Below are 26,761 nucleotides of genomic sequence, written 5' to 3' on the forward strand. Positions count from 1 at the left end.
ATCACAGATATAAGATTTGGGACTCTGTTCTCATTTGTTCAGGTATAAAACTGATGAACAAGCCTTTGGAGTTTTGGTTGGCAAAAAGGTCAGTGAGTCAACACAGTGTAATGTGATTGTCAGAAAAGCTAATACAATCTCAAGCTGTAATTATGTAAGTTCAGATAATATCTAGATAAGCTGACCCTTTGTGCTTCGGGCAGACCCCCCTGGAGTCCGTGTTCAGGTTTGGGGGGCGGGCTTAGATACGAACAGCCAGGATAGTGATGAAACTTGAACCCTTATCATGTAAGAAATGGCCAAATGACCATGGGAATCTTTCAGAGAGAGAACTTCTGCAGGTCTCTGAAGGCTGGCCAGTCCCTTAGGCAAGGATGGCTGATGTCAGAATGGCCTCCTAAGGAGATGGCACTTTGTGGTCACTAGAAATGCTCTGCCAAGGGCTGGGTGACCACTTGCTGAGCATGCTGCCATGGGGTTAGGCATAGATGACTCTAGGGGGCATCTGCAGTCCTCTCATGTCCCCGCCCTCAAGTAACACACTCTCATTTTCCTTGGTAAGCACTCCCCTTTCCTGATGTTCAGTCCACTTGGTTTGTGACCCCACCCTCTAGCTATACACGTGTGCATATGACTCGGGTGTGGCCAATCAGAATATCAGACATGTCCGGGGATGGGAGGGTGACCAAAGCTGGCCTCCTTCTCCTGGGGTTCTGAGAGGACAGAAAGCAAACCCAGAGCTGCAGGTGGCCCTCCTATCACAGATCACTATGAGAGCAGCCGGCCAGAGGTCAGGGCCCCCACAGAGAGAAGCAGAGTGGAGATGGAGAAGGGCAGCCCCCCTGAAGAACTGCATCTGAGCCACCAGGGACTAGGAGGCGGCCAACACCTGGTCTTCTCAACGGCAAGGGCCTAGGACACTTTTGAACCCAAGAGTCAATATTCTGTAGACCCTTACAATATGGATAAGAAAGGGTTGGGAATGTGGCAAGGGGGCAGACCCAGAGAAAGTTCAAGTGGAAGGAGAAACTTTAGGTTTAAAAGACTTTAGGGACATAGCTACCAGTTGCAATGTGGTTTCAAACAAATCAAAAAAAATTATTTTTATAAAAAAAAAATTAGGAGACAATCAGAGAAATCTGAATACTGAGTGGATATTTGCCGATATTTAGGAATTATTTTGAGGTTATGATATATTATGATTTTTTTTAAGAGTTACTTAGTGAAGGGTTCCTGGGTGGATCAGTGGGTTAAGCTATCTGACTCCTGATTTTGGCTCAGGTCATGATCTCCCAGTTCATGGGTTCCAGCCCCCCATCAGGCTCTGCGCGGACAGCACGGAGCCTACTTGGGATTCTGTCTCCCTCTCTCTCAGCCCCTCACCCCCCAAATTAACAAATAAACATTAAAATAAATAAAATAAATAAAAATGTTTTAAAAACGAGTTACTTAGTGAAATGTTTACGAAGGAAATGATACGATGCTTAGGCGCTGCTTCAAAGTAAATCCACTGAAGGGGAGGGGGAGAGGGCATGATGAATTGGTGATCCTTGCATCTGAGTGCTGGGTACAAGGGGGTTCACTGTGCTATTTTCCCTACTGGTGTGATGTCTGAAGTTTTCCGTAATAAAAAGTCAAAAAAATAAATAAATAAATGGCAGGAGAAATATATACAGCCCAGACTCCGCTGCCCACTCCCAGCTCAAAGGTGAATCCATTAGAATCCGTTCAGGAAAACTGAGCAACCAGTTGGTCAAAGAGCTGGTCTAGAATTCTACCCAGAGTCAAAGGCATGGTGTGTCATCAAATCAACAAGTGACCAGTAACTACCCCTGTCCTAGTGAGAAACTGGGGAGAAACAAGATTACATTTTGGGCCACTAGATGCAGAGTCTAGGTGCTGAGGACAGGCGTGATACAAAGAAAGAAAAGCTGAGAATTTTTCTCTCCTGTCATCTGAAACAGCCAAAACACAGGAACTGAAATATTGAAGTGCCTAGGGTAAACATTTAAAGGGCACTTACCATGCACTAGGCACTGTTCTAAACTCTTTTTGAATAGCAACTCATTTAACCCTTTAACAACAACCCTACAAGGTAGATACTATTATCTCCATTTTAATGACCAGGACCTAGAGACACACAAGTTGGGTAACCTGCACCGAAATTGCATTGCTAGAAATCCACCAAGGTGTGATTCAAACCCAAAAGACCCAGACCCAGAACCCATACTCTTAGCCACCGTGTGACAGATTTTAAACGTTCACTTCTAATAGTGAATTTGTGAAGGTCCGTGGATATAAATGCTTTTTTAAGCTGCAGTCACTCAAGCACATGCCCAGAGCTGAGAAAACGCTATCCTCACACCCACATTCACTGCCATCCAGAGAGAGGTCAGAGGTAACACTGTGATTTTTCCCTATAGCTGGTTGTTCTGCCCAATCTGTATATTTCACATCAAACCCTGAAAAATGACTAACAGATGAGGCAGCTGTGCTATGAGGCACCACGATCAAAAGAAAACTGTCTTGACCCAAAGAAAACTGTCTTGACCTGATCACGTTTAAAGGGGGAAAAGGCCACATCTTCTGATTCCATTCAGATTTTTGTCCCTAGCATACTGACGAAAAAAGACAAGTAAAACTCTATAAAACCGATTCATCTGGATAAAATTCCCCTAGGAAAACAAAGAGGGAAACCCTATCCCTAGAACAGCAAAACTCACCACACCCTCTTTACGAGTATTCAACAATGATCTGAGATGAAAGCATTCTTCACCGTAGAAATATTACTTGAATTTACCTGTAATTGGTGTCTACCTTGAAATAAGACAATGGGGAGTGGGGGAGTGATAAGATGTAACTGAAAGGAATACTGAACTGTAAGCTTAAATGGTTTCTTGAAAAGGATTTTAAGTGTAGTTCATACAAAAATACACTGTATATCTGGTCCAAGAGTTACAACCAGCAAGCAGCAGAAAATTTATGTTTGCTTTTAATCATGGATGCCACAGAACAAAAGTTTCCATTACAGGGTTTCGCTCGAGAATAACAGCACTCAAGCAACTTTCAATTACTATACTTCTTACTTGTCATAAAGCAGAAAGCACATGTTTGAGATTTCACTGGAAGTTAGAACAGCAGTTTCTGAAAACCTCATAAAAGGGAGGACTGATTTAGTCCTAGGATCTCGGCAGGACACCTGAAGTTCAATTTTGTCTCAGAACAAAAAGCACTAAAGCAGCCCGCAGGCTCTGCATAGGATGAAGGGGAGTTGGGGCCACTTCACTGGCTGATCTAAAAAAAGCCAAATCATTAAAAGGCCCTTAGAAACCACCACCACCACCTCAGAAAGGCAGCAGCAGCAAAGAAGTTCTGGCTCTCCTGTCTTCCAGGCAACAGCAAATGCTTTCAGCAGTTAAACTACTTCTATCTTATTTCAGGGTCTTCTATGCATATCTAGGGTGAATCCACACCAAAAACCATTCGTTGAAAAGAGAACTTTCAGCTCCCTCCTCTTCCACAGAGAATGTTTGATGTGAACATTTTGTAAGATACGATTTCACAAACAGAAAGGGCCGAGTTGAATTTAAGGGACTTCAGCTGAGCTCTTTCATCCAACACTGTGACCCTAATCTAATAATTGGTTCTCTTGCTTCAATTCTCCAACTCGAATATACTTTGAAAAGTTAAAACGTTTAGTATCTACTGATTGCTAGTTGCTCGAAGATGTAATAGGCATGCATTTTGAGTTCCTTGGAAGAAAGATTCCTGAGAAACACAAACTATGAAACATAAAAGCATGGAATGATAGGTCTACAGATAGGAGACTATTTTAATGGCCTAAGATTTTTGACATTTCAAAGTCTTTTCCTGTTTTTGAGCACAGAATTACAGGGCAATGGAGTTACACATCCATTTGCTTGTTTAAGTGCCTTTTACAGCACTCGTTAAGAAACAAAAACAAAAACACCCACATACTGTGGATATATACAATTATACAATTCAATTAAGGCCTAACTCTAATATTAAATATTAAAATCAAGCTACACAACAGTGAAAGCACACATTTCAACTTACACGATGTGGAAGCTACCATGTGTTCAAGTTCCCAATCTAAAAGTACCATGCCTGCTTTCCTGTGATCACATAGTCTCAGCACCTAAGGAACTGATCATCTCCCCCCCTCTTTGGTTGGTTTCTGTCCTCAAAGAGCTTACAGTCTAATAATGAAACAAACACAGCCTAAGTGCTAGGGCATTTGCGCAGAAGATCTATGGAAGCCCACAGAATCATCCCACCTAGAGGACAAAGAGACAAGAAAGCTTCTTACGGAAACAGGGGAACCAGAACTGAAGTTTAGAAGTTCCAAACTCAGCCAGCTGGGAGGGAAAAGAACACTGTGCAGGTGAGACAGGAGACAGGAGAATAGTCAGGGACCATGCTCTAGAATTTGGACTTGACCCCAAAAGCTATGAAGAACAACTACAGAATTCTTAGGTAGGAGAATGATATGATCAAAGTTGTGATTTGGACTTGACCATTCCAGAAACAGTCTAGAGCAGCGCTGCTCAAGGCTCAAGGTAGGTTTGCAACCCAGTGCTTTCCCATAAGTTGCTACTGGCCCCAAACAAGGTAAGTACAGAAATTGAGAATGAGTACTCAGCAGTTCGACATTGCAGCAACAACCAAGCCTGTGATCAACAGGCTCCTCTTGTTGAAAAGGACAGAGACCCGTCTGTGTGAGGTCAATTTAGCAGGGAGTTGCATGTGATTCAACCTCAACAGGAGTCATGCTTAGTAAGGCCACTTGGATTGGTGTGTGATGGACTGGAAATTAACAAAATAAAATAAAACTGATCATTGATTATAGGCAGTTTGAGAAGATGGTCTGAGAACCATTCCAGGCATTAAGATTGGAAGCAAGGAGCCCCAGGAGAAGCTGCTGGTGGTACACAGTCGTCCAGATGAAACCTCAACTCAAGCCGTGATGATAGGGATGGCAAGAATTGTTCAGAGTTGAGATGTGTTAAGGAAATTGCATCAGCAAGACTCTGTGGATGTGAGGGGTGCCAGAGAAGCAAGGATGACTCTTGAGACTTCAGAACTCTTACTTCTCTTTTTTAATTTTTTTTTATTTTATGAGTTTTTAAAAAATTTTTTTAAGTTTATTTCAAGAGAGAGAGAGAGAGAAACAGAGCACATGAGCAAGGGAGGGGAAGAGAGAGAGGCAGAGAGAGAGAATCCCAAGCAAACTCCATGCTGTCAGCACAGAGCCCAATGTGGGGCTTGAACTCGAATTGTGAGATCATGACCTAAGCCGAAGTCAGGAGCTCAACGCTTAACCAGCTGAGCCACCCGGCACCCCACCCCCCCCTTTTTTTTTAATTTGAGAGAGCAAGTGGGGGTAGAGACAGAGAGAAAGGGAGAGAATCCTAAGCAGGCTCCACACCATCAGCTTTAATTTTTTTTTTTTTTTGGAATGTTTATTTATTTTTGAGAGAGAGAGAGAGAGAGTCGGAGTGCGAGCCGGGGAGGGGCAGAGAGAGAGGCAGACACAGAATCTGAAGTAGGCTCCAGGCTCTGAACTGTCAACACAGAGCCCAACGTGGGGCTCGAACCCTCGAACCACAAGATCATGATTTGAGCTAAAGTCGAACACTTAACCGACCAAACCACCCAGGCGCCCCAACTCTTACTTCTTTTTAAAATAACAGCCAGATATAAAGCAACAGTACGCAAGAACCTCATGAGAGCCAGGATCAGCAAAAAGATTCCAAATTCACAGCCATTTTCTTCGAGTGCCTTTGAATAAGTAGCGTGGTAAATTAATAAAATACTGAAAAGTAAGCACTCTGGTGGTTAACACTGAGCACCGCTGGGAATTGAGAACCCAAAGAGAAGAAAACATCCTATGCCAAGCCTATGCTCTCCCGCTTGAAAGGAAATCATCCCTCGAGGAGCCTGGTCTATTCAGATTGGGGCTAGCTAGAGTCCTAGAGCCCCAAGCCTTATCAAAAATAAAAATAAAAAAAGACCCCCTCCACCTCCCATACACAGAGCGACTTACTCAGTCCCCACCCCAGCTGTGTATCACACAAAGCCTCCTTTTTCAAATTTGTGCAGATACTAAAACAAGGCCTCAAAACCAAAAGGAAGAGTGATAAAAAGAGGGTGGGGGAGGGGGAGAAAAGAGGGTAAATGAAATCAATGACCCTAACCTCAAAACCCACAGCTTTCCTCTGTGCTCTGGTGCACATCCCAACCTCTATCAATCAGCAAGAGCTGTGAACAGCTAGCCAGTCAGGCCTGAATCCCTAACTGGAGGCCTGAATCGTAAGGTGCAGTGGCTACAAGTCTGGGCAAACCTATCCTACAGCATTCCAGAGCTAGGAAGGGAGGTGGCCGTGTTAGAGGGTGTGTTAGAGTCTCCACTGCTCCAGAGAGTAGGCACCATCCCTTTCCCAAGCTGAAAGAGCAGCAGCCCTACAACCTTCACGCTGCCCGGATTTAAGAGGGCAGGATCAGCGTCAGACGCGCCTAATAGCTCTGGCAAACCGCAGAACGAGCACCAAGTGCGTAATTAATCTCTCTCAAGAAGGGTGCCTCATCATCTTAAAGTTGTTACCCTTTATCCCGTCTGGGCCTCATTGATCTGATGTCTCAAGTTTCACTGGCAAATGTGAGTATGGAGCTCAGTAAATCTCAGGACTACCAGTTCTTTAAGGAACAGTTTTGTTTTGTTTTTAAGTTTATTTATTTATTTTGAAAGAGAGAGCAGGGGAGGAGCAGAGAGAGAGAGAGAAAATCCCAAGCAGGATCCACACTATCAGCACAGAGACAGACACAGGGTTCAACCCCATGAACTGTGAGATCATGACCTGAGCCGAAATCAAGAGTTGGACACTTAATAAGCCACCCAGGAACCCCAAGAATAGTATTTTCTAAATATTCATTTGCTTTCATTGCTTCATTCTTCCAGGTCTTTCTCCTCAATTATAATCTCTTCTAGGGCAATTCTTTCAACTCCTTCACCATACCCCCCTGTACACTTAGAAGTCATTTGTTTGAAAAGTTAAAAAGTATACCTTGTAACCACAATTCTGTAATGTGATATATTCCAAAGTCTCAGGAGATGAAAGAATTACTAAATTTCATGAGAATTTTTTAACAATAGCTAGCACTTAGTGAGCACATACTATCTGCCAGGCAGATGTTATTATCATCTCATTTTACAGATAAGGAACCTGTGGCACAGACACATAGGGTAACTTTCACAAGGTCACACAGCTATCAAATGACAGAGCCAGGATCTGAACTCAGGCAGGTGGACATCAGTCCCTATTTTTACCTACTATATACTAGACATCTTCATTATGCAGAGAAAAATGAAAGATTAAAAAGCACATTACAAATAATGGAGCAAGGAAAAAGCCTCTCAAGGAAAATTGCTTTTATTACTTTAATTGGACTGTTGTCTTTTATTAGACAGATCCAAGTCCTGGAAACAAAGTGAACAGAGGGAGCCTGTCCTGGCTGATCCAGGCTCCTTTTGCAGAAGGCAGAAAACCCCATCTTCAAAGCTGTGCTTTTTCCGCTTTTAGCACCATGAAAGTGGTCAGTGTCCTAGAAGTTATTCTCTTAGTGGTCAGGGTATCGGGATTTGAGGGAAGATGAGCTGGGAGAGATGGAGCTATAAAACTGCTTGGGTTGGAGGGCGGGGGGAAGCGCCTGGGTGGCTCAGTCAGTTAGGCATCCAATTCGGCGCAGATCATGATCTCACAGCTTGTGAGTTCAGGTCCCGTGTCGGGCTCTGTGCTGACAGCTCAGAGTCTGGAGCCTGCTTCAGATTCTGTGCCCCCCTCTCTCTCTGCCCCCTCCCTGGCTCACACTCTGTCTCTTTGTCTCTCTCTCAAAGATAAAAAAGATTGCCTGGGTTGGTACCAAACCTTGCCCCATTCCAAAGAGCCAAAGGGATTCCAGCGAATTCTAGGCCACACCTCTGATTTAGTCTGAACCAAAAGAACCACCCAGAGCAAACAACCCAGACAGGGAAACAGGAAGATTCCCCTTCCCCTGACTGGAGCAGGCAGACCGGAGCAGGTAGACTGGACCAGAGCCTCCTGACTGCCACTCATCGGCCCCAACTTTCTCTTTTCCTTTCTGTCTGGCAGGAAGGTCTAGGGCCAAGCCAGACCCAGGCAAACCTGTCTAAGACCAGTGGTCCTGCACCATTTGATGTCAGTGCACCCACACTGACCAAATGTATTCCATCAGGCATCCAGCCCAGGCAAAATGAAGTCCAGTGGCTTTAAAACCAAACTCCGTGCTGCCCTCTCTGATGCTGAAGCAGAAGATCCTGGGGATCCACTCTCCTGTTGGGCCAGCAAAGTAAGTTATCCCCACCCGAAGGAACACATCAAATTCCCAAAGTCCGAATCATCACCACTTTCCAACTATTCATTTCATTCTCTCTCTCCGGAAATCTGAAAAATGTCTCCCAACAAAAGGAAAAGCAAACCTACTTATTAAAACAAGTCCAACTGCCTTGACTTCAAGATTATAGGTTTCCTGACAAAACTGCTCTTATAAAGGCAGTCAAAGTTCTATTATCATTTAATTACAATTTCTATACAGCTATTTATATGTGTGTGCTTGGAAGCCAAAAAAATGAAGCTTCAGTTATTTTTGCACCTACCACAAAAGCAAGCAGAAACAGGACAACCTTCCATAAAGCATTTTTTTGTTTGTTTGTTTAAAGATGCTGGAGTCCTTTTATTTGCTGTTTTCTCACAGCTTCAGTCAAGGTGAGCAGAGTCAGGCAACATGCAAGCCTAACATATATGGTCATCCCCAGACTTTCTTACTACATAAAGGGGAAATTAATAAAAGAAGAAAAAAATACCACACGGCATTTTCTTTCCCCACCATAATCTTTCAATTTTCTTTAGAGAAATGCCAGCCAATAACTAATTAGAACCATATCCTTTGTTATCCCAGTGGGAAGAAGTATATGAATGGTTTGAGGGAACAAATGTTAACGAGAACTTTAAAAAACTTAGTAATTTGGAACTCTGGTTTGCCCTTCAGTGTAAAACAAAATTCTATTCTTTGAAACTATTATAGTTGGCGAAACAACATGGACAGGGGCCATCAGCAAAAAGGTAAGCGTTCACCGCTCAGCACCCTGAACTGGGGATGCCCTGGGCTTTTCCCTGTTTTTATCACGAAACTGCCATTACAAGCTCACAGACTTCTAAGCATCTCAGTTTCAAACAGAGAGACAAAAACTCAACCTTACAAAAAAGGGAACTGTTTACTTTCTTTGGTTTCAAGGGAGAAAATAATTCCTTTCAGAGGGAGTACATAGCTGTTGTCATTTCTGAAAATATGTTTTCCATAAAAAACACAGCTGGAGTCTTTTTACCTGGCATATCACTCCGGATGGTTTCCGGGATCAGACAGACCTTGAGTTGCCTATTCATGAACATCCAGGAGTAGAAACTACCTCCTCAAAAACTGGATTTGTTTTACACAACAAAGTGAACCAGAGGATGCGAGACAGAAAACTCCGAGCGAAAAATAAATGTTTAAGATGCTATGCACCATGGTTTGGGCATGTTCAGCATTCTGAACTGTATTTTCAAATGAGGGTCTGCCCTGTGTCATCCAGACTCTCATCCTGGTGGAATCGGCAGGTCCAGACTAGGGCCACTTTTTGTGTGTGTGCAGGGGACTAGCCCCGGCAGACAGAACCAGGCATGGCATATAGCATATGAAATAGTCTCCTTTTTCAAGAAAAAGCTTTAAGTATTTGGAAAACATCGCAATCTGCTCCATGTTTTTACCATCCAGCAAATTTACTTCCTCCACTGTGAAAAAAAACAACAGGCCTCAGGTCTATAACAGTTTCCCATCATGTTCGCATGAGCTAGAAATCACGTGGATTGCCCAATAAGGACGTTATTTTACACATACTGGTATATACAACAGAAACTTGCCATAACAATAAAAATATTTTTTGGTAAATCACTTTCTGAATATTATTTCTCCCCAAAAGGATCATAAAAACAACCACCAAGGAAAACAAAGAATTCCCATATTTTTAAAGCAAAAAAGGATTGGCCATTCATATTCATGCACTATCAAGTATATAACCCAACTATGAGCAAGATCACCTAAAAAGTGGTTAAAATGCCAAGTTTTGCCTCTGTGTGGTTAGTGAGCTCATGTTTTTCCAATGTGAAGTTTACAAACTGTATTTGTTAAACTGTATTTCATGCTTTAAATCCTAAATCCGCACCTTACACTATTTGGAGATGATTTACTCGAGACATTTGGGGTCACAATATAAAGCCTTTTGGTCTTACTAAATCTAAATCATGCTTCTCAACAAGACTCTGTAGACATAAAAGAAACACATGGCATGCCGTTACCATCCTCCCCAGGGGCACCTCCACACCCCCAGGACAGCCCTTCTTCTCCTGTCCACTCCATAAACTAAGATTCTCCTCAGAAAGGGAAGGTGCAGGATTCACACGTTGCATCACGCATACAAATTAAGCAAGAACGCTCCAAAACTTTTCCTGCTTCGATTTATGACAAGATTTCCTGAATCCCTTTTATTAAAACAGACAGCTTCATCCAACAGATGCACTCAAAAACCCAAACTCATTTCAGCAGCAAAATGCTGGGAATGAGTAGTTGACAGCGAAGTATAAATTTCCCCAAAGCCTCGTTTTTCCAGTTAACCTAAGGGATCAGTTCAGCATTTAATTTCGAAGTGTGCCAAGACGACAGTGGCCCACCGACCAAGCAACTAAGACCTGCAAAGACGGGTCTGTTCCTGTGCCTGAGAGGCATCTGGGGAGGACTGCTGGACAGGCAGACAATGAAAAGCTCCCCGGTGGCCACTAGTCGAGCCCGCGGGGGCGGAGGGAGGAGGGAGAAGGGGGGAGGAGGGAGAAGGGGGGAGGAGGGAGAAGGGGAGAGGAGTGAGCGCCCTTCTCACCCAAAGCCACGGTCAGCGGCTGCCTCTCCGGGGCACGGGGCGGCCTGGCCTCGGAGTCCCGGGTCACGGGGGAAGGGGTCCCCTGAAAAGAAGATTCCTCTCAGAGAAAGGAAACTTCCTGGTTTGGGCATTATGGGTAGGGGGCGAGCGCCAACCCCCCACCACTACAGGTATCCGCCGGGAGTCTGGAGTCTGAGGGAAGGAAACAGCCCCTCCCCGCGCCCACGGCGGAGGTTGGGGGTCACGGGATCGGGACCCCCGGCGCAGCCGCCCACTAAGCAAGGCTCCGGACGCGTGCGGATCTGGCTCTTGGCTCCTCGGGACAGAAGCCGGGATCGGGGGCCTGGGGGTGTCAAACTTCCCCCACGGGCGTGGCCTGGCACCCGCACCGAGGAGTTGCCGCGGGAGCCCCAACCCGGCGGGATCCTCGGACGGAGGCGGGCATAGACAGAGGAAGGCGACACTAAGGGACACGAGGGGAAGCGTGTGCAAAGATACAGGAGCGGGGCCGAGGGGCCGCGTGTTGCGGGTGGGGCAGGCGAACACCCCGCTTCCCCGAACGCGCGGGCTGCGCACCGAGGCCAGGGGCGCCAACGAGGCCCGCGCAGCTCACCTTCCTGTGCTTCTCCTTGTAGGGCAGCGCCAGCCACGGCATGTCCCGCACGAAGTCCTGCCACTGCCGCTGGTCCTGGTCCGAGGACACGAAGACGATCTCCAGGCGGCGCAGCGGCTCGGGCTCCGCGGCCGCCCCGGCCCCCGGCCCCGGCCCGGCCCCGGCCCCCGGCCCGGCCGCGGCGTCCCCCCTCAGGCGGCCGTAGAAGGCGGCCAGACTGCCGCTGAGCTGCGCGCAGGGGGCGCTCAGGCTGCAGCCGAAGTAGAGCCCGAGCAGCGAGATGCCGCGGGAGCCCAGCGAGTGCACGTCCACCTCCTCGCCGCCGCCCGTCACCAGCTTCTCGCCGAGCAGCTCCTCCAGGAAGCCCGACATCCTGGCCCACCGCAGCCCGGGCACGCGGGCGGGCAGGCGGCTGCAACCCCGCTCCCTCGGTCCTCGCGGCGGGCGGAGGCGGCAGCGGCAGCGGCGGCGGCGGCGGCTGAGGCGGGCGGCGGGCGAGGGGCAGAAGAGAGCCCCGCCCACCAGGGCCCGCCCCTTGCCCGCCCCTCCGACCCGCCCCCGGCCCGCCCCCTCCGTGGCTGTCCCGGGCCGCGCTCTGAGCCCTAATCTGCTGCAGCTGGCGATCCCGCGCAGGCTCCCACCGCGTGGCCGAATTGCTCGGGAAAGAGCCCTAGCAAGAAGGCTGGCCGGAAACGCCCCACTCTGAGGGCATGCCCGAGGCTAAGTGCAGAAAGGAGAGGGGTCACCGAGCCGGCCTCTCTGAGTCTGCAGTCGGTGCGGAGCTGGACTGGTCCCCCACCCTCCGAGCTCTCAGTTCTCTCTGGACTTCTCCAAACATTCCCATAGTCCCCCTACTCGAGTGCTCTCTCTCTCTGTCTCTCTCCCTCTCTTTCCCTGCACAAGGCCTAACCGGCCATTTCGTACTCCATCTCGGAATGCTTACAAGTACTTAGCATCTATACACAATCACCACTTCATCAGGCTGGGGCTTGCTAGCACTTATTTCTCTATCGTGTGTTTTGTGTATGTTTCGTCTACCTTAAGAGGACTGGAGGACGCCGCCTCTTGCATTTCTCGGGTAGCTAGGCACACATGAGGGAGTCCTTGAGACTGGCGAGTGGCTCGCGGGTTGCGCTGTGGGAGTTCAGTCCACAGGTCGCAGTGAGTGGCTCTCTTCCATCTCCGCAAGTGTATGAAACAGATGCCGCAGCAGCTTTAAATCCATGCTGGCTGCACTCCTGAATCGGTTCTATACTTTCTATCAAGTCTGTTGATAGTTAAGACAAATTCTAGGAATTATTTATTTATTTATTGCCAGCTGGCAAGATGCTACCCTATGCTTGGATTGAACAGGTGGTCTGTGGCAAGCCCTCCCGCCCCCCCCCCATACACACGAAAAAATAAAATGCATACCGTGCCAACCTGCAATAGAAGAGGACCTTCAGTTGTGTGTGTGCTCAGCTACCAGCAACCCAGTGAAAGGAAAAGACGCCCCTCACCGCCCTCCACCATGCCTTTGGAAGTTATTTCTTGGGCATCTAGCGCCATCTAATGGAAAGAGTGAAAAAATGAGATCTGCCAGAACCCAGTATGTGAACAGATACTGGCAGGCAAGCAAAGTATTTCTACTTTATAGCGGCTTTCCACCCACACAAACATACAGACACACACACATCATAGCACACTTTACAAGAGTTAATTTAAACCTCAATATCATCGCAAGATTTTGGCACAAATTTTCATGCCTAAGGTTCTCAATTTATCTAGGCTAGAACAAGGAATTGTCGTTTTTCAGCTCAGTGAAATGTTAACCACACAAACTGATGACAGAGGTGGAGGTGGGAGCCTAGAGTGGATTGGCAATCCTAAAACTTACACCCGCCTTCTTAATATCCACCTAATATATCTGCTCACTTCACAAGAATGATCTGTGGATTGAAGACTGCCTTTAAACAAGCAAGATTCCTATCACAAAAAGGAAACTCTGAGTTAAGTCTTAAAGTGTCATGCCAAAATTCTGTGCCACTGCAGGGGCAGACTTACAATAAAACACAAAGGAAACATCACTTTTTACTGAAAATATATTAAAGCTATGAACATAACAGACATTAAGTTATTAGATATCTTTAAAAATCCTGGGGGTGCCTGGGTGGCTCAGTCGGTTGGGCGTCCAACTTCAGCTCAGGTCATGATCTTGCAGTCTGTGAGTTCGAGCCCCACATTGGGCTCTGCACTGACAGCTCAGAGTCCGGAGCCTGCTTCAGATTCTGTCTCCATCTTTCTCTGCCCCTCCCCTGATCTCACTGTGTGTGTGTGTCTCTCTCTCTCTCAAAAACAAAATAAAAACATTTAAAAAAAATTTTTTTAATCCTGAAAGGAGGGGCACCTGGGTGGCTCAGTCGGTTAAGCGTCCAACTTCGGCTCAGGTCAGGATCTCATGGCTTGTGAGTTCGAGCCCCGTGTTGGGCTCTGTGCTGACAGCTCAGAGCCTGGAACCTGCTTCAGATTCTGTGTCTCCTGTTCTCTCTGCCCTTCCCCTGCTCACACTCTGTCTGTCTCTCTCTCAAAAATAAACATTAAAAAATTTATTTTAATCCTGAAAGCAGGGGTGACTAGAAGGCTCAGTTGGGAGAACCTGAGACTTTTGATGTCAGTCAAGTCCCACGTTGGACATAGAGATTACTTTTTAAAAAGGGAAAAATCCTGAAAGTCATATCTGAAATACCCATCAGTGGATCAAATTAGGCACCACTGAAATCACGTGAGACAGATAGATCCTACGTTCTGACTTTTTCAAATGAACACTGAAGAGATGTAAAAGGACTACAAATAAGCATTTATATCCTATGGAAGCAAAGGTGTGGAGGTAGGTGAAGTGGGAATTCGGGGGATCACAAAGTTGGGAAAAGAGTGAAGTCATTATTAGCATACTTAACTTTGGTCCACTAGGTGCAAGTCTGATATAAAGAGGCAGCTTGTTCAGCCTTTTACTTTTATTATTTCACAGGAAAGCACTTTCCACTGGAGTATATCCAAACCAGCATCTGGCACCTGGGAAAGTGAGAGTTTGAGCATACTGCACATGAAATATAAATAAAATTTAGAGAATTGTTGGTGCAGCAGGCCTTGGTTAGAAGCCAAATATCACAGCTGCCTTTTAAAGGGGTGTGGAAAGAGGGGATTTGCAATGGAAATGATTCCAAAATCATAATTCTAGTGGGTGTTTGTTACAAGAAGAAGCCCAAGGAGACTCATTTGGCTTCCTGTAAAGAATAGCCAACATCCTTTGACTTGTGAAGAGCACTCTCTCTGCTTATGCAGTTCAAGAGACCCACTTAAAGATAATGTCCCTACTGGTACTTAGCTAGTCATATTATATGAGTTGACTGGCTATTCTGAAAATTATTATTGTATTAAAATATGTATTAGGGAACCACAACGTGCCTGCCTAACATTGTATGGAACATACACATTTACAGAATTTCCCTTTTGAGAAATTGCATTCTAAGGCACATGATGCCATACAAAACATGTACTGACATATATGTGTTATACACACACACACACACATCTATGTACACACATACATGTCACCTTTAAGATTCATCAAGACCACGTTCCTTGATCTTCGGGTCTAGTAGCATATATGCACAGCACAAAGATGTATGTGGACAGATATTTACTGATCCACTGGTGAAATCAGAAAAAAAAACTGGAAAACTGGAAAGAGCTTAACTGTGCAGCAACAAAAATGATTGAATCATAGCACATTCATTATTTGAACTACAATCTGGTCATTGAAAAGGATTAAGGAAAACTCAATGCATGCTGTATTAGTCCATATTCTCCAGAGAAATAGAACCAATATATACAGTGATTTATTATAAGGAATTGGTTCCCATGATTAGGGAGGCTGAGAAGTCCATATCTGCACTCCGCAAGCTGGACCCAGGAGAGTTGATAGCAGAGTTCCAGTTTGACTCCAGAGGCCTGAGAACTAGGAGAGCTGAGGGTGTGAGTTCTAGTCTGAGCCCAAAGGTGGAGAAGACTTGTGTCCTAGCGTGAAGACAGGCAGAGAGAACAAATTCTCCCTTACCTCACTTTTTTATTCTGTTCAGGCCTTCATCCAATTAAACAAGACACACATGGGGGAGGACAATCTCCTGATTCGCATGTAAATCTCGTCCAGACACACCCTCACAGACACATCCATAATGGTGTTTAACCAAATATCTGGGTACCCGCATCCCAGTCAAGTTGATACATAAAATCAAACATCACAAGTCAACCCTTTGTCAACCTGGCACCCATAAGCGTCTCCTTAAACCATGCTTACTCTTCAAAGAAGACAATGACAAGATCATAATTCCACCTAACATGATACAAATATCCTGTGTATAAATAAAAACACACTAACCTCTTCCCCATAAGAGGTAAAGTAAGAGGTAAAGTTCTTGAGTGACGGACGTTTACTCCTCTCCTTATCTAGTAACTTGAATACAATAACTTTAACAATACTTAAATATATCTTTTTTTAATGCTTATTTATTTTTGAAAGAGAGAGAGAGAGAGGGCATGAGCGGGGGAGGGGCAGAGAGAGGAGACACAGAACCTGAAGCAGGATCCAGGCCATGAGCTGTCACCACAGAGCCTGACGCAGGGCTCAAACTCATGAACCGTGAGATCATGACCTGAGCCGAAGTCGGACGCTCAACCTACTGAGCCACCCAGGCGCCCTAATACTTAAACACATCTTATGTTACATTATAAGTGAATAAGAGAGGTAATAAATAAAGATGTTTGCCAAACATATATGTATCCACACATATTTATAACAATATAAGACAATGACAATCAAGTGGACACATAAAATTAACCATCACATACACTAACATGAAATATCTCTAAAATGTAGCATGAGAGAAAGTAAGGTGCACACTGGGCAGGAAATATGAAGCTACCACCCACAGATTTTTAAGTGGAGAAAAATACACATATGCACACACAAATATGCTTACATGTGGATGAAATACATCTGGAAAGACATTTAAGAAATAGTAACAGGTTGCTTGGGGAAGGAAATTGAAGGACTGGAAATAGGTGTGAGAAAAATCCAGAGGGTTATTATTTTAAGCCCAAGAAAAAAACTTTTTAAATTTTCAAATAAGGACTTATTCAAAAGATAAGATACTAGGGCCACCTGGGTGGTTCAGTTGGTTAAGCATTCGACTTCAGCTCAGGTCATGATCTCACGGTTTGTGGGCTGAAGCCCTGCCTGGTGCTCTCTGCTATCAGTGTAGAGAGCCTGCTTAGGATCTTCTGTCTCCCTCTCTCTCTGCTCCTCTCCTGGTCTCTCTCTCTTTCTCAAAAATAAAGAAAAAATTTTTCAAAAAAGATTAGACACTATAAGTGGAGAAAAAAAATATGAAAGTACATCAGGACAGGGGCGCCTGGGTGGCTTAGTTGGTTGGGTGGCCAACTCGACTTTGGCTCTGGTCAGGATCTCACAGTTCATGGGTTTGAGCCCCGCATCGGGCTCTGCACTGACAGCAAGGAGCCTGCATGGGATTTTCTCTCTCCCTTTCTCCCTGCTCCCTGCTCGTTCTCTCTCACTCTCTCAAAATAAATAAATAAACTTAAATACACACACACACACACACACACACACACACACACACACACAAATAAAGCACATCAGGACATCTCAGAATGAAAGAGAAAAAAGGTCTTATACCAAAAACAAAGTATAAGCGGGGGAGGGGCAGAGAGAGAGGGAGACAGAATCCGAAGCAGGCTCCAGGCTCTAAGCTGTCAGCACAGAGCCCGATGTAGGGCTTGAACCCACAAACTGTGAGATCATGACCTGAGCCGAAGTCAGACACTTAACCACTGAGCCACCCAGGCGCCCCTAATTGTGAGTTTCCTTTAAAAGATTTCACCTGTAGATGAATGCTGTATCACAGCTTTTACCTGTTTTATCTGTCCCTTTTATTTTTTTATTTTTTTTTATTAAAAAAAATTTTTTTTAACGTTTATTTATTTTTGAGACAGAGAGAGACAGAGCATGAACGGGGTAGAGGCAGAGAGAGAGGGAGACACAGAATCGGAAGCAGGCCCCAGGCTCTGAGCCAACAGCCCAGAGCCTGACGCGGGGCTCGAACTCACGGATCACGAGATCGTGACCTGAGCTGAAGTCGGATGCTTACCCAACTGAGCCACCCAGGCACCCCTTATCTGTCCCTTTTAAAAAAGGCTGGTCTTTTGGGAGCCTGGGTGGCTCAGTTGGGTAAGCATCTGACTTCGGCTCAGGTCATGATCTCGCACCAACTTCGTAGGTAACTTCGGGAAGTCACCATTATTGTTCTTTTCACTGTTCATTTCATCTCCCAGCAAAGCAGGAGGAGACCTCTAGTTCCTGAAGCCTCCTAACGCTTTCCTGAGTTGGAAGCGTGAGGTGCTAGAAAAACATTATGCACATTTCCATCGTTTCCAATACTTTTCAGATCAAGCCAGTATCACAACTTGGCATCACTGTGACCCTAGCAGAGACACCGCAAAGTGGATGGTTCATTAACCGACTCTGAAGTAGGCCCTAGCAATCCACCAGACTGCCAGATTGTTTGCCAGATCTCCAATAACTTTGTGTAAGCAAAGCCAAAGCAACAGCACAAGAGATGGTAAGCAAATCTGGATTGCTGGGTATGAGCAAGTAAAACCTCCAAACAATTACGCTGTGGGAGAAATTTGTTCCAGAGCATTAAGACCACCCACCAGAATCAGGCTACGGTCTAAGGATCTCTCACTGGAAACAGCACAGGATGCCTTTGCTCTTACCATAGCTATCGTAGGTCATAGGGAAAAGGCAAAAAGAATTAAGAAATAATAATAACAAATATTTTCTAACAGTTGTCCTTGACTGAGTATAGGGCACAAGTCAAAGAAATGACACACAGTCAAAAAGTCCAAACTCATCTCTCAAACACTACAGATCACAAATTATTAAGAATGATTCTGAGCCATCACTTCTAGATCCAAAAGAGGTATGGAAAGCAGACAATTGGGAATGGAAATGTTCCAATGAGAGCAAACGTGGACTGAAGCCTATTTGTCTTCTTGGGCACAAGCTATAAAAGCAACATTTTGAGTTTAGATTTTATCCTGGCATGGAGAATTCTGAGCAGGGAATTAATCATGTTTCTGTGCTGAGAGATCACTCTGGATGCTTTGGAGGACAGCAAGGTAGTAGGTATGAAGAACAACTAAAATTCTATTAAACGAAACCAATTAGAGCCCAAAATATGGCCATGGCAATGGATATAAAAAAAAGGGGTGCCTGGGGCACCTGGGTGGCTTGGTTGGTTCAGCATCTGACTTTGGCTCAGATCATGTTCTCACAGTTCATGGGTTTGAGCCCTGCGTCATGACAGCTCAAAGCCTGGAGCCTGCTTTGGATTTCGTGTCTCCCTCTCTCTGCCCCTACCCCACTCATGTTCTCCCTCTCTCTCTCAAAAATAAATAAGCATTAAAAAAAATTTTTTTTAAAGAAGGGATGGATTTGAAAAACAGTCAGATGGTATCTAGGGGATGCAGCATGCAAAGAGTTTAATCCTAATTAAATTCATGGAATCACCATTTCACCTAGCTGGGAAACTCAGTAAGACCACATTTGGGGAGGAAAATAAATTCTAATTTAGATCCACCTGAACCCAGTAGTCCCATAGAAGCTTCCACCTGTGGATGCCCAATAAAAGCCACACACACACTTAGGTGAGCTCTCTTGTCTGTCTCTCAGATCTGTTCCCCTGGCCTCAGAGACCCTGATTTGGGATCCAACTCCACCCCACCCCCCCAACTGCTCCCCTGATAGGTTCAGGCTCTTCTGTGCTTTCTGAGGCCTCCTACTTGGCTTCTGCTTCCAGTTCATGGGCAAGAGTGTTTCCTGCCAACCCCCACACTGGTGCTGCCTCCTGAGACCTCAGAGAGCCCCCACCCCTGGGCCAAAGCCCCTTCTCCTGGGTAGGGGTGGAGGGATGGAAGTTCTTCTCTAAAGCCCAGGTTGGCCTCAGCATCCTGAATCCCAGACCTGCTTCCAATCCTACGAACTCTTCTTGACCTACACCTGAACAATCCATTTATTTATTTAATTTTTTTTAAAGTTTATTTATTTTGAGAGAGACAGCACAATGGGGGAGGGGCAGAGAGAGAGAATCCCAAGCAGGCTCTGCACTGTCAGCGCAGAGTCGTACATGGGGCTCGAACTCACAAAACAGTGAGATCATGACCCGAGCCAAAACTAGTAGTCAGACACTTAACTGAATGAGCCACCCAGGTGCCCCCTGAGCAAGCCCATCTTATTCTTTAGTCTGATTGGAGGCCTGCCTGCCAGTGTTCCTTCTAGATCAACAGTGCTCTCGAGTGGCAGGTGATCGATCAGCTGTCCAGGGGTTACAACGAATAATACAGAAGTGCGCTTGCCCTGTGCCCTGGCACCAGCAAAGCCGCACCCTGTGCTCCTCCCAGAAAAGCTCATTCTCAACCCAGAGGACCTCCAGCCTTTCTCCTTTGGCCATGAAAGTAGTATCAGGACATGGGGCTGTGCACTGCCCCAGCCCTTCTTGCAACCCTTGATGAAAAATCATGTTGTGCAGCCTTCTGAACTGAATAGCCACTGTGTACTTAGAGGGGCCTTTTTTGACCCTCATCCTCTGAGAAGGTGCAGGTAGTCCCTGGTGCTACAGTACTGCCTTTGGACCAAAAGCAAGAAGTGTACTCAAAAGCCCCAGAGGAGCTCCTGGGCCACATCTTATCCACACAAGGGGTCCAAAATGATACCAAACATGGTGTTACATTCATGGAAGTAAGAAGCCCTCTCTCTCTTTTATTATTATTAGTAATCTCTACATCCAACATGGGGTTCAAACTCACCACCCGGAAATCAAGAGCCACATACTCTACTGACTGAGCCAGCCAGGCGTCCCAGAGGCCCTCTCTTTCTAATTATCAGTCAGGATTTCCTGGAAATTTCCTACACATTACCAGCACTTCATGTCTTACTTTTCTGCCTTATTTTCCCTCATTTACCGGTTTCCTCAGAAATAGGAAGGTGTTCTCGGTTCCCAAAGCTTGCTTGTAGTGAGTGGTATGCTGGCAGATGTTGAACAATAATCACAGAAAAGCTTTGACTTACAACATTTACTGATTTCTATGGTGTAAATATTTCCATCATGGCCAACTTCAAGCCACCAACATGATGTCACTGATCACAAAGCTGAGAAGAAATGCCAGCAGGACACCCATTAAGGAGCATTTCTATTACACAGGTACAATAAGCATTAATAGCCTCAAGGGCACAGACGATAAGGCTGGTTCACAGGCTCCTCCAAGGCTTCCCAGGTGTGATCTGAAACCAGCCCCCACACAGGGAGCAGGGAGAGACCGAAGCAAGAGGCAGGCCACCAGGCTGCTGGGTGGAAAGTTTAATAAGCAAGGGAACGAGGCTAGTCATGGGGAGCCACGAGGTGCAGGTCTCCATGCCCACTCGCCACACTCACAAGTTGAGACAGAGGCCTCACCTGGGTTCAGTCATGTATGCCGTCCAGTTGCTCTGAACACCACCGAACTAACTCAAGGCTGTGTCCTTGGAGCAGCCTCTGGGAGTGAGGGCGTCCAGCAGAACCCACATTCCAAAACCAGAGGAGGGGCTGAGGAGCCTCCGAGGGCCTGGATCCAGTTCACTGGTCATCAGCAGTCATGTTTTCTCCATGACCTCCCCCAACAAATAAGAAAGTGGAGTAAAATATTCAGGAAGTGATGATTTCTGAGTATATATTGCCTTTATTTTTAGTAGGATTTAATTGTAAGTGTATATAATTTAAAATAATGGCCATGCTTAGTGGTCCTGAGTGGCTCGGCCAGTTAAGTGTCTGACTCTTTGATTTCGGCTCAGGTCATGATCTCATGGTTTGTGAGCTTGAGCCCCTGCTTCGGGCTCTACACTAACAGTGCAGAGGCTGCTGGGGATTCTCTCTCTCTCCCTCTCTCTCTGCTCCTCCCCTGCTCGTTCTCTCTCTCTCTCAAAATAAATAAATAAATAAATAAGAACTATGGCCATGCTTAATAACCAGTTAAAAGAAATCCCAAAAATTCAATAATCAATTCTTATGAATAAGCTGGAGCTGGCCCCGGCACCCCACTGCTGGTAACAGACTCTTCTGGAAAGCCCTGGCTGGGGCAAGGGTGAAGAGTAAGACCAAATTTTAAGAGGATGTCAAAAAAACTCAATAATCAAGAGAAATGCTATTTTATTTTATTTATTAAACAAATAAATTTGTTTATTTATTTTATTTTTTACTTATTCATTTATTTAAGCAATCTGTATCCCTAACATGGGGCTCGAATTTACCACCTCGAGATCAAGCGTCACATGCTCTACCAACTGAGCCAGCCAGGTGCCCCAAGATAAATAATATTTTAATGCAATGTTTTAAAAACCAAAATTATGAAGAAAACAATCCATGATGAACAATTTACCAAATTTTAAATAGAGGATCAGTGGGAACTTTGAGGGTGTGAGACTGGAACCGGGGTGGGAGGGGGGGGTTGTCCACCAAGTGAAGTCACCTATCTAATGCAGAAAAGAAAGTTCAACCTGGAAAGAGAGTCTTATTTTTTTTAATGTTTATTTATTTATTTTGAGAGAGAGAACGAGCAGTGGAGGGGCAGAGAGAGAGAATTCCAAGCAGGCTTTGCACTGTCAGGGCAAAGCCCGACTCAGAACTCAATCCCAGGAACCGTGAGCTCATGACCTGAGTGGAAATCAAAAGTCAGATGTTTAACTGACTGAGCCACCCAGGTGCCCCTGTTATCTCAAAGTTTTAGAACCTCAAGAGATAAGGATCACCAAAGAAAGTTTTTCAGAAGTCTAAATTTTATGCCATTAGTAATAAAGCAGTGATTATTTATTCACAATCAAATTAGCTACACACACTAATTTTTCAGCCCTCCTCTAGAAATGTTATGTTATTCTTTTTGCTTCAAAAGTCCAAACGGTAGCGAACTTATCCTGCCTCTCTTAGAGGAGTGGACAGAGGGAGGTTCCTCACAGGACATGGCTTGACCACTGCTTCCAAGAAGTGGGGTGATTTGATAATGTGCTTTTGAAAACCCACATGATTAGATAGAAACCATTTTCAATATAAATGATTTTCAATCACAACTTTATTTGAGATATTGAAAGGTATTACTATATATGTTAAATATCAACTAACAAGGTAGCAAAATATCTTAGGATTTGGAGAAAAGTGTATGAACTTTACAAGAAAAAACACCTTATGCTTTCAGGTGCTTTGGTGGCTTAGTTGGTTAAGCATTTGACCTCGGGTCAGGTCATGATTTCCTGGTTCATGAGTTCAAGTCCCGCATTGGGCTCTGTGCTGACAGCTTGGAGCCTGCTTCAGATTCTGTGTCTCCCTCTCTCTCTGCTCCTCCCCTGCTCACGTTCTGCCTGTCTCTCTCTCTCAAAAATAAACATTAAAAAAAACCACTTTGTCCTTTTGATCCTTTGCTTTCTTGTAACTTGAATGGATTCTCTTTAATTTTTTTTAGGCTTTAAAAATTTTTATTTTTTTAAAGTTAACGTGCATAAAAGGAAACTGAATAACACAAGAAGCAAAGAACAAAGTCATCCATAATCACAAGCAGTTTACCAGCAGACTTCTAGGTCTTTAAATTTTTTTAATGTTTATTTATTTTTGATAGAGAGAGACAGAGTGTGATCAGGAGAAGGGCAGAGAAAGACAGAGACACAGAATCCAAAGCAGGCTCCAGGCTCTGAGCTGTCAGTACAGGGCCCGATGTGGAGCTCGAACTCATGAGCCGTGAGATCATGACCTGAGCAGAAATCAAGAGTCGGATGCTTAACCGAATGAGCCACCCAGGCAACCCAGTCACTTCTTACTAATATCTTCTCCTTCCATGAGTTTCTCAGACACCATATTTCCATCCTCAGCTCCTAGAGATCCTTTGGCTTTGGAGGTCATGGGCCAAGTCCCTTTAAAAGAAAGTCACTTGTCTAGTACCCACTATCTACAGTGAATCAGTTGGCTATTCAGAATATCTATGTGGCCATACCTCCTGCCAGCAACAGGACTATTCAGATTACTCACTGTTACCAAATTCATATACAGTTCAAATCCACATAGGACACAATGCACTTTCCACTAGGATCTCCTTATTCTATCCCACTTGTGCTATTTCTTTGACTCTTGGGCTCCTGCAGCACGCTGAGAGAACTACAGGTGAGCTGGGGTCTCCCAGCCACCTGGGGTATGGTATGACCAGACCCTCCTCCCGTTCATCCGGAGTCCTTTCAAGTGACGAGTCAGATACTCAGACACTCAGAGTGTTCTGACTCTCCCTACAACACTTCCCATGAAGGGTTCATTTTTAACTGCCGCCTGTTCTCTCTGACCCACTGAGATGCTCCCCCTATCCTTGTGGCCAGAACAGACAGCCTGGGAGTGGGGAACCAAACTGTCACATGAGGCTGCTGGACTCCCCATGATGCCAGGGCCAGATAAATCCCTAGACTACCGGCAAAGGTTCAGCCCAGGGAAACAGACATGGGAAACCACTTCTCACTTTCAGAATATACTTGAAGAGGTTCAAGTTTTCCATCAGGTGAAACCCATTCCACCTATGGAAGGAGATGGGTGGGTAGAGAGAGATACCAGATCAGTGTCTGTAACTGTTCTCTCCCCATCTATGATCCAGGCCAAGGATGTTCTGTAAAAGGCTCCCTCCTTCATGTACCTTGGCCACATGAAATTTCTCCACGTGCTGACCTGGATCTCACCGGAACTCTAATGCATACCCTTCATCTGGGGATTGATTATTGCTCTCTAATTAGTCCCATGGGTTAATTATTTAAACCATCCCTTGCTTTCCAAGGCTGCCTTACCTGGGACTTGCCTGTGGCTGGGGTGGGGGTGGGGCTGTCCCAACTTCTCTTAAATCCATCTGTGGCTCTTACAACCTCAGCATGAATCAGAGCCCTGGGCCCCTCACTCATCTGGAAGGAAAGGGTGGTTAGCAGGGTGTGTTGAGTTAGAGGTGCCAATGGGAAACGTCTGGTTCTTGTGCTTGTAAGAAAGGTCTAAGTTGGAGATGAAGATTTGGGAATCATTAATGCATTAGAGATGGCAGTAGAGGCCACAAGGATGAGTTGCTCGGTGGAGTGAGTTGCATGAGAAGAGAATAAAGGATGAAGCCCTGGAGGACCAACAAGAAAAGGTCAGGCAGAGGTGCCTGCAAAGAAGACTGAGCAACTGGAGAGGCTGCAGCAAAACTAGGAGAGAGAGGTGCTCACCAAAAATACGGAGAAATCTCCGAAAAGGAGGGAGGAGGGGCGCCTGGGTGGCCCAGTCAGTTAAGCCTCGGACTTTGGCTTAGGTCACAATCAGTTCATGGGTTCGAGCCCCACATCTGGCTCTGTGCTGACAGAGCCCACTTCAGATCCTCTGTCCCCTCCTCTGTCTGCTCCTCCCCCGCTCATGCTCTCTCTCTCTCCCTCTCTCAAAAATAAATAAACATTAACAAAAACTTTTTTTAAAAAAGGGGGGTGCCTGGATGGTTCAGTTGGTTAAGCATCTGACTCGATTTCAGCTCAGGTCATGATCTCACAGTCTGTGAGTTCAAGGCCCTAGTCAGGCTCCACACTGACAGTGCACAGAGCCTGTCTGCTTGGGATTCTCTCTCTTCCTCTCTCTCTGTCCCTCCCCTGCTCATGTTCTGCCTCTCTCTCAAAATAAGTAAATAATTTTTTTAAAAAATTTTTTAAAAGGAGGGGAGGGCACTTGGGTGGCTCAGTTGGTTAAGCCTCTGACTCTTGATTTTGGCTCAGGTTATGATCTTACTGTTTGTGAGTTCGAGCCCCACATAGATTCTGTCTCCCTCTTTCTCTGTCCCTCCCCTGCTTGCTCTCTATCTCTCTCAAAATAAATAAAAATAAACTGGAAAAAAAAATGAGGGAGGAGTCAACAGTGTCAAATGTTGAGAAGTCTAGTAAAATGAGGTCTGAATTAGATTCAACAACTGGGAATCCACGCGGGACCTTCAGAGCAGCTCATTTAGCGGCCTGGTGGGGACAGAAGCAGGGGGAATCATACGCTGTGCTTGGCTGCACAGAGCACTCTGGGTACCAAAGAAGCATCTCTGCCTATGTTGCCTGGCAACGCTCACCACCTCTGTTTGCATTTATGTTTCTCTTAGCTATTACACTCAAATACACTGCTGGATCAGTGTGACAGTATGGGATCTATTTTAGTACCATAAAAGCTACTGTAAAAGTTTTTCTGGGTTCATATATAGTACTATTTCACAGTTTACCTTTAGGTTCTGAGTTTGCAAGCTGGTAAACACTTTAATTGGTTTAACATAATATAAATCAGGCTTCCCATGGCAATGCTAGCCCTACGTCCCCAATTCCACTGACAACAACTGGCTGGAGGGAGTAGCAGCCTCATCCTTGAGCTCTCCATCTGGCCATTTGCCTCCACCTCCTACCATCCTTCCGATTTTTCTTATACTTGGCTAGCTTAGCTCATTTGTTCACTCATTTGTTGGGCCCCTCCTCTCTCCTCAAAGGTTTAACTGTCAAACAAAACATATATTGCATACATTTGTACCACGCTTTCACACTTATTTACAAAACACCTTCCATCATTTACCTCTCACAACCCCCTTCTTCAAGGAATGATTAGGCTCGAAAAGCAGTGGCGAGGCGCGTGCGTCCCCTGCCGTCACTCCGGCGCTCTGCAGCCTCGCGGGCGTGCTACCGCTCCCCACCCGGTCAAGAGCTTCAGAGGAGGCCGCCAGGCGAGTGCCCGTGCAAAGCTTCCTGGGAAATGCCTGGCCTACAAATCCCGGTACGCCCCGCGCAGCAGGCCCGAAGCAGAGGGCGCTTTCTGTGGACTCTGAATCTTGTTTGTCAGTGCCACTGGATACTGCACGAGACCGATTCAGTATTCCCAAGAGGCTTTGGGGGAACATGATATCTCTTACGCCCGGTGCGCACGAACGGACTTTGCTTCCGCAGCTTTTTGGTCTTGCTGGTTGTGGCGAATCTGCCGTTGCGTCACGAT

At 45.6% G+C, this 26,761-nt stretch overlaps 1 protein-coding gene and 1 long non-coding RNA gene across 2 annotated transcripts in view; both read right to left on the reverse strand.

Moving 5' to 3' along the window:
- The window catches only part of NXN (nucleoredoxin), a 158,218-nt gene extending 146,101 nt beyond the window's left edge, over window positions 1–12,117 (reverse strand). The window contains exon 1 of the mRNA XM_027034609.2: window positions 11,622–12,117. Within this exon, the coding sequence (XP_026890410.1) occupies window positions 11,622–11,993 (372 nt within the window). The 5' untranslated portion in view covers window positions 11,994–12,117. The remainder of the gene's footprint in view (window positions 1–11,621) is intronic.
- Window positions 12,118–17,860: 5,743 nt separating this feature from the next.
- LOC128313476 (uncharacterized) lies at window positions 17,861–26,599 on the reverse strand. The gene is made up of 3 exons (XR_008294243.1): window positions 26,348–26,599; window positions 24,580–24,690; window positions 17,861–21,387 (listed from the first exon to the last, which is right to left on the reverse strand). It is a non-coding gene; the product is annotated as an uncharacterized LOC128313476 (long non-coding RNA).
- Between the last annotated feature and the right edge of the window lie 162 nt (window positions 26,600–26,761).

Source organism: Acinonyx jubatus, chromosome E1 (genome assembly GCF_027475565.1).
Source record: "Acinonyx jubatus isolate Ajub_Pintada_27869175 chromosome E1, VMU_Ajub_asm_v1.0, whole genome shotgun sequence".
Classification (NCBI taxonomy): domain Eukaryota; kingdom Metazoa; phylum Chordata; class Mammalia; order Carnivora; family Felidae; genus Acinonyx; species Acinonyx jubatus.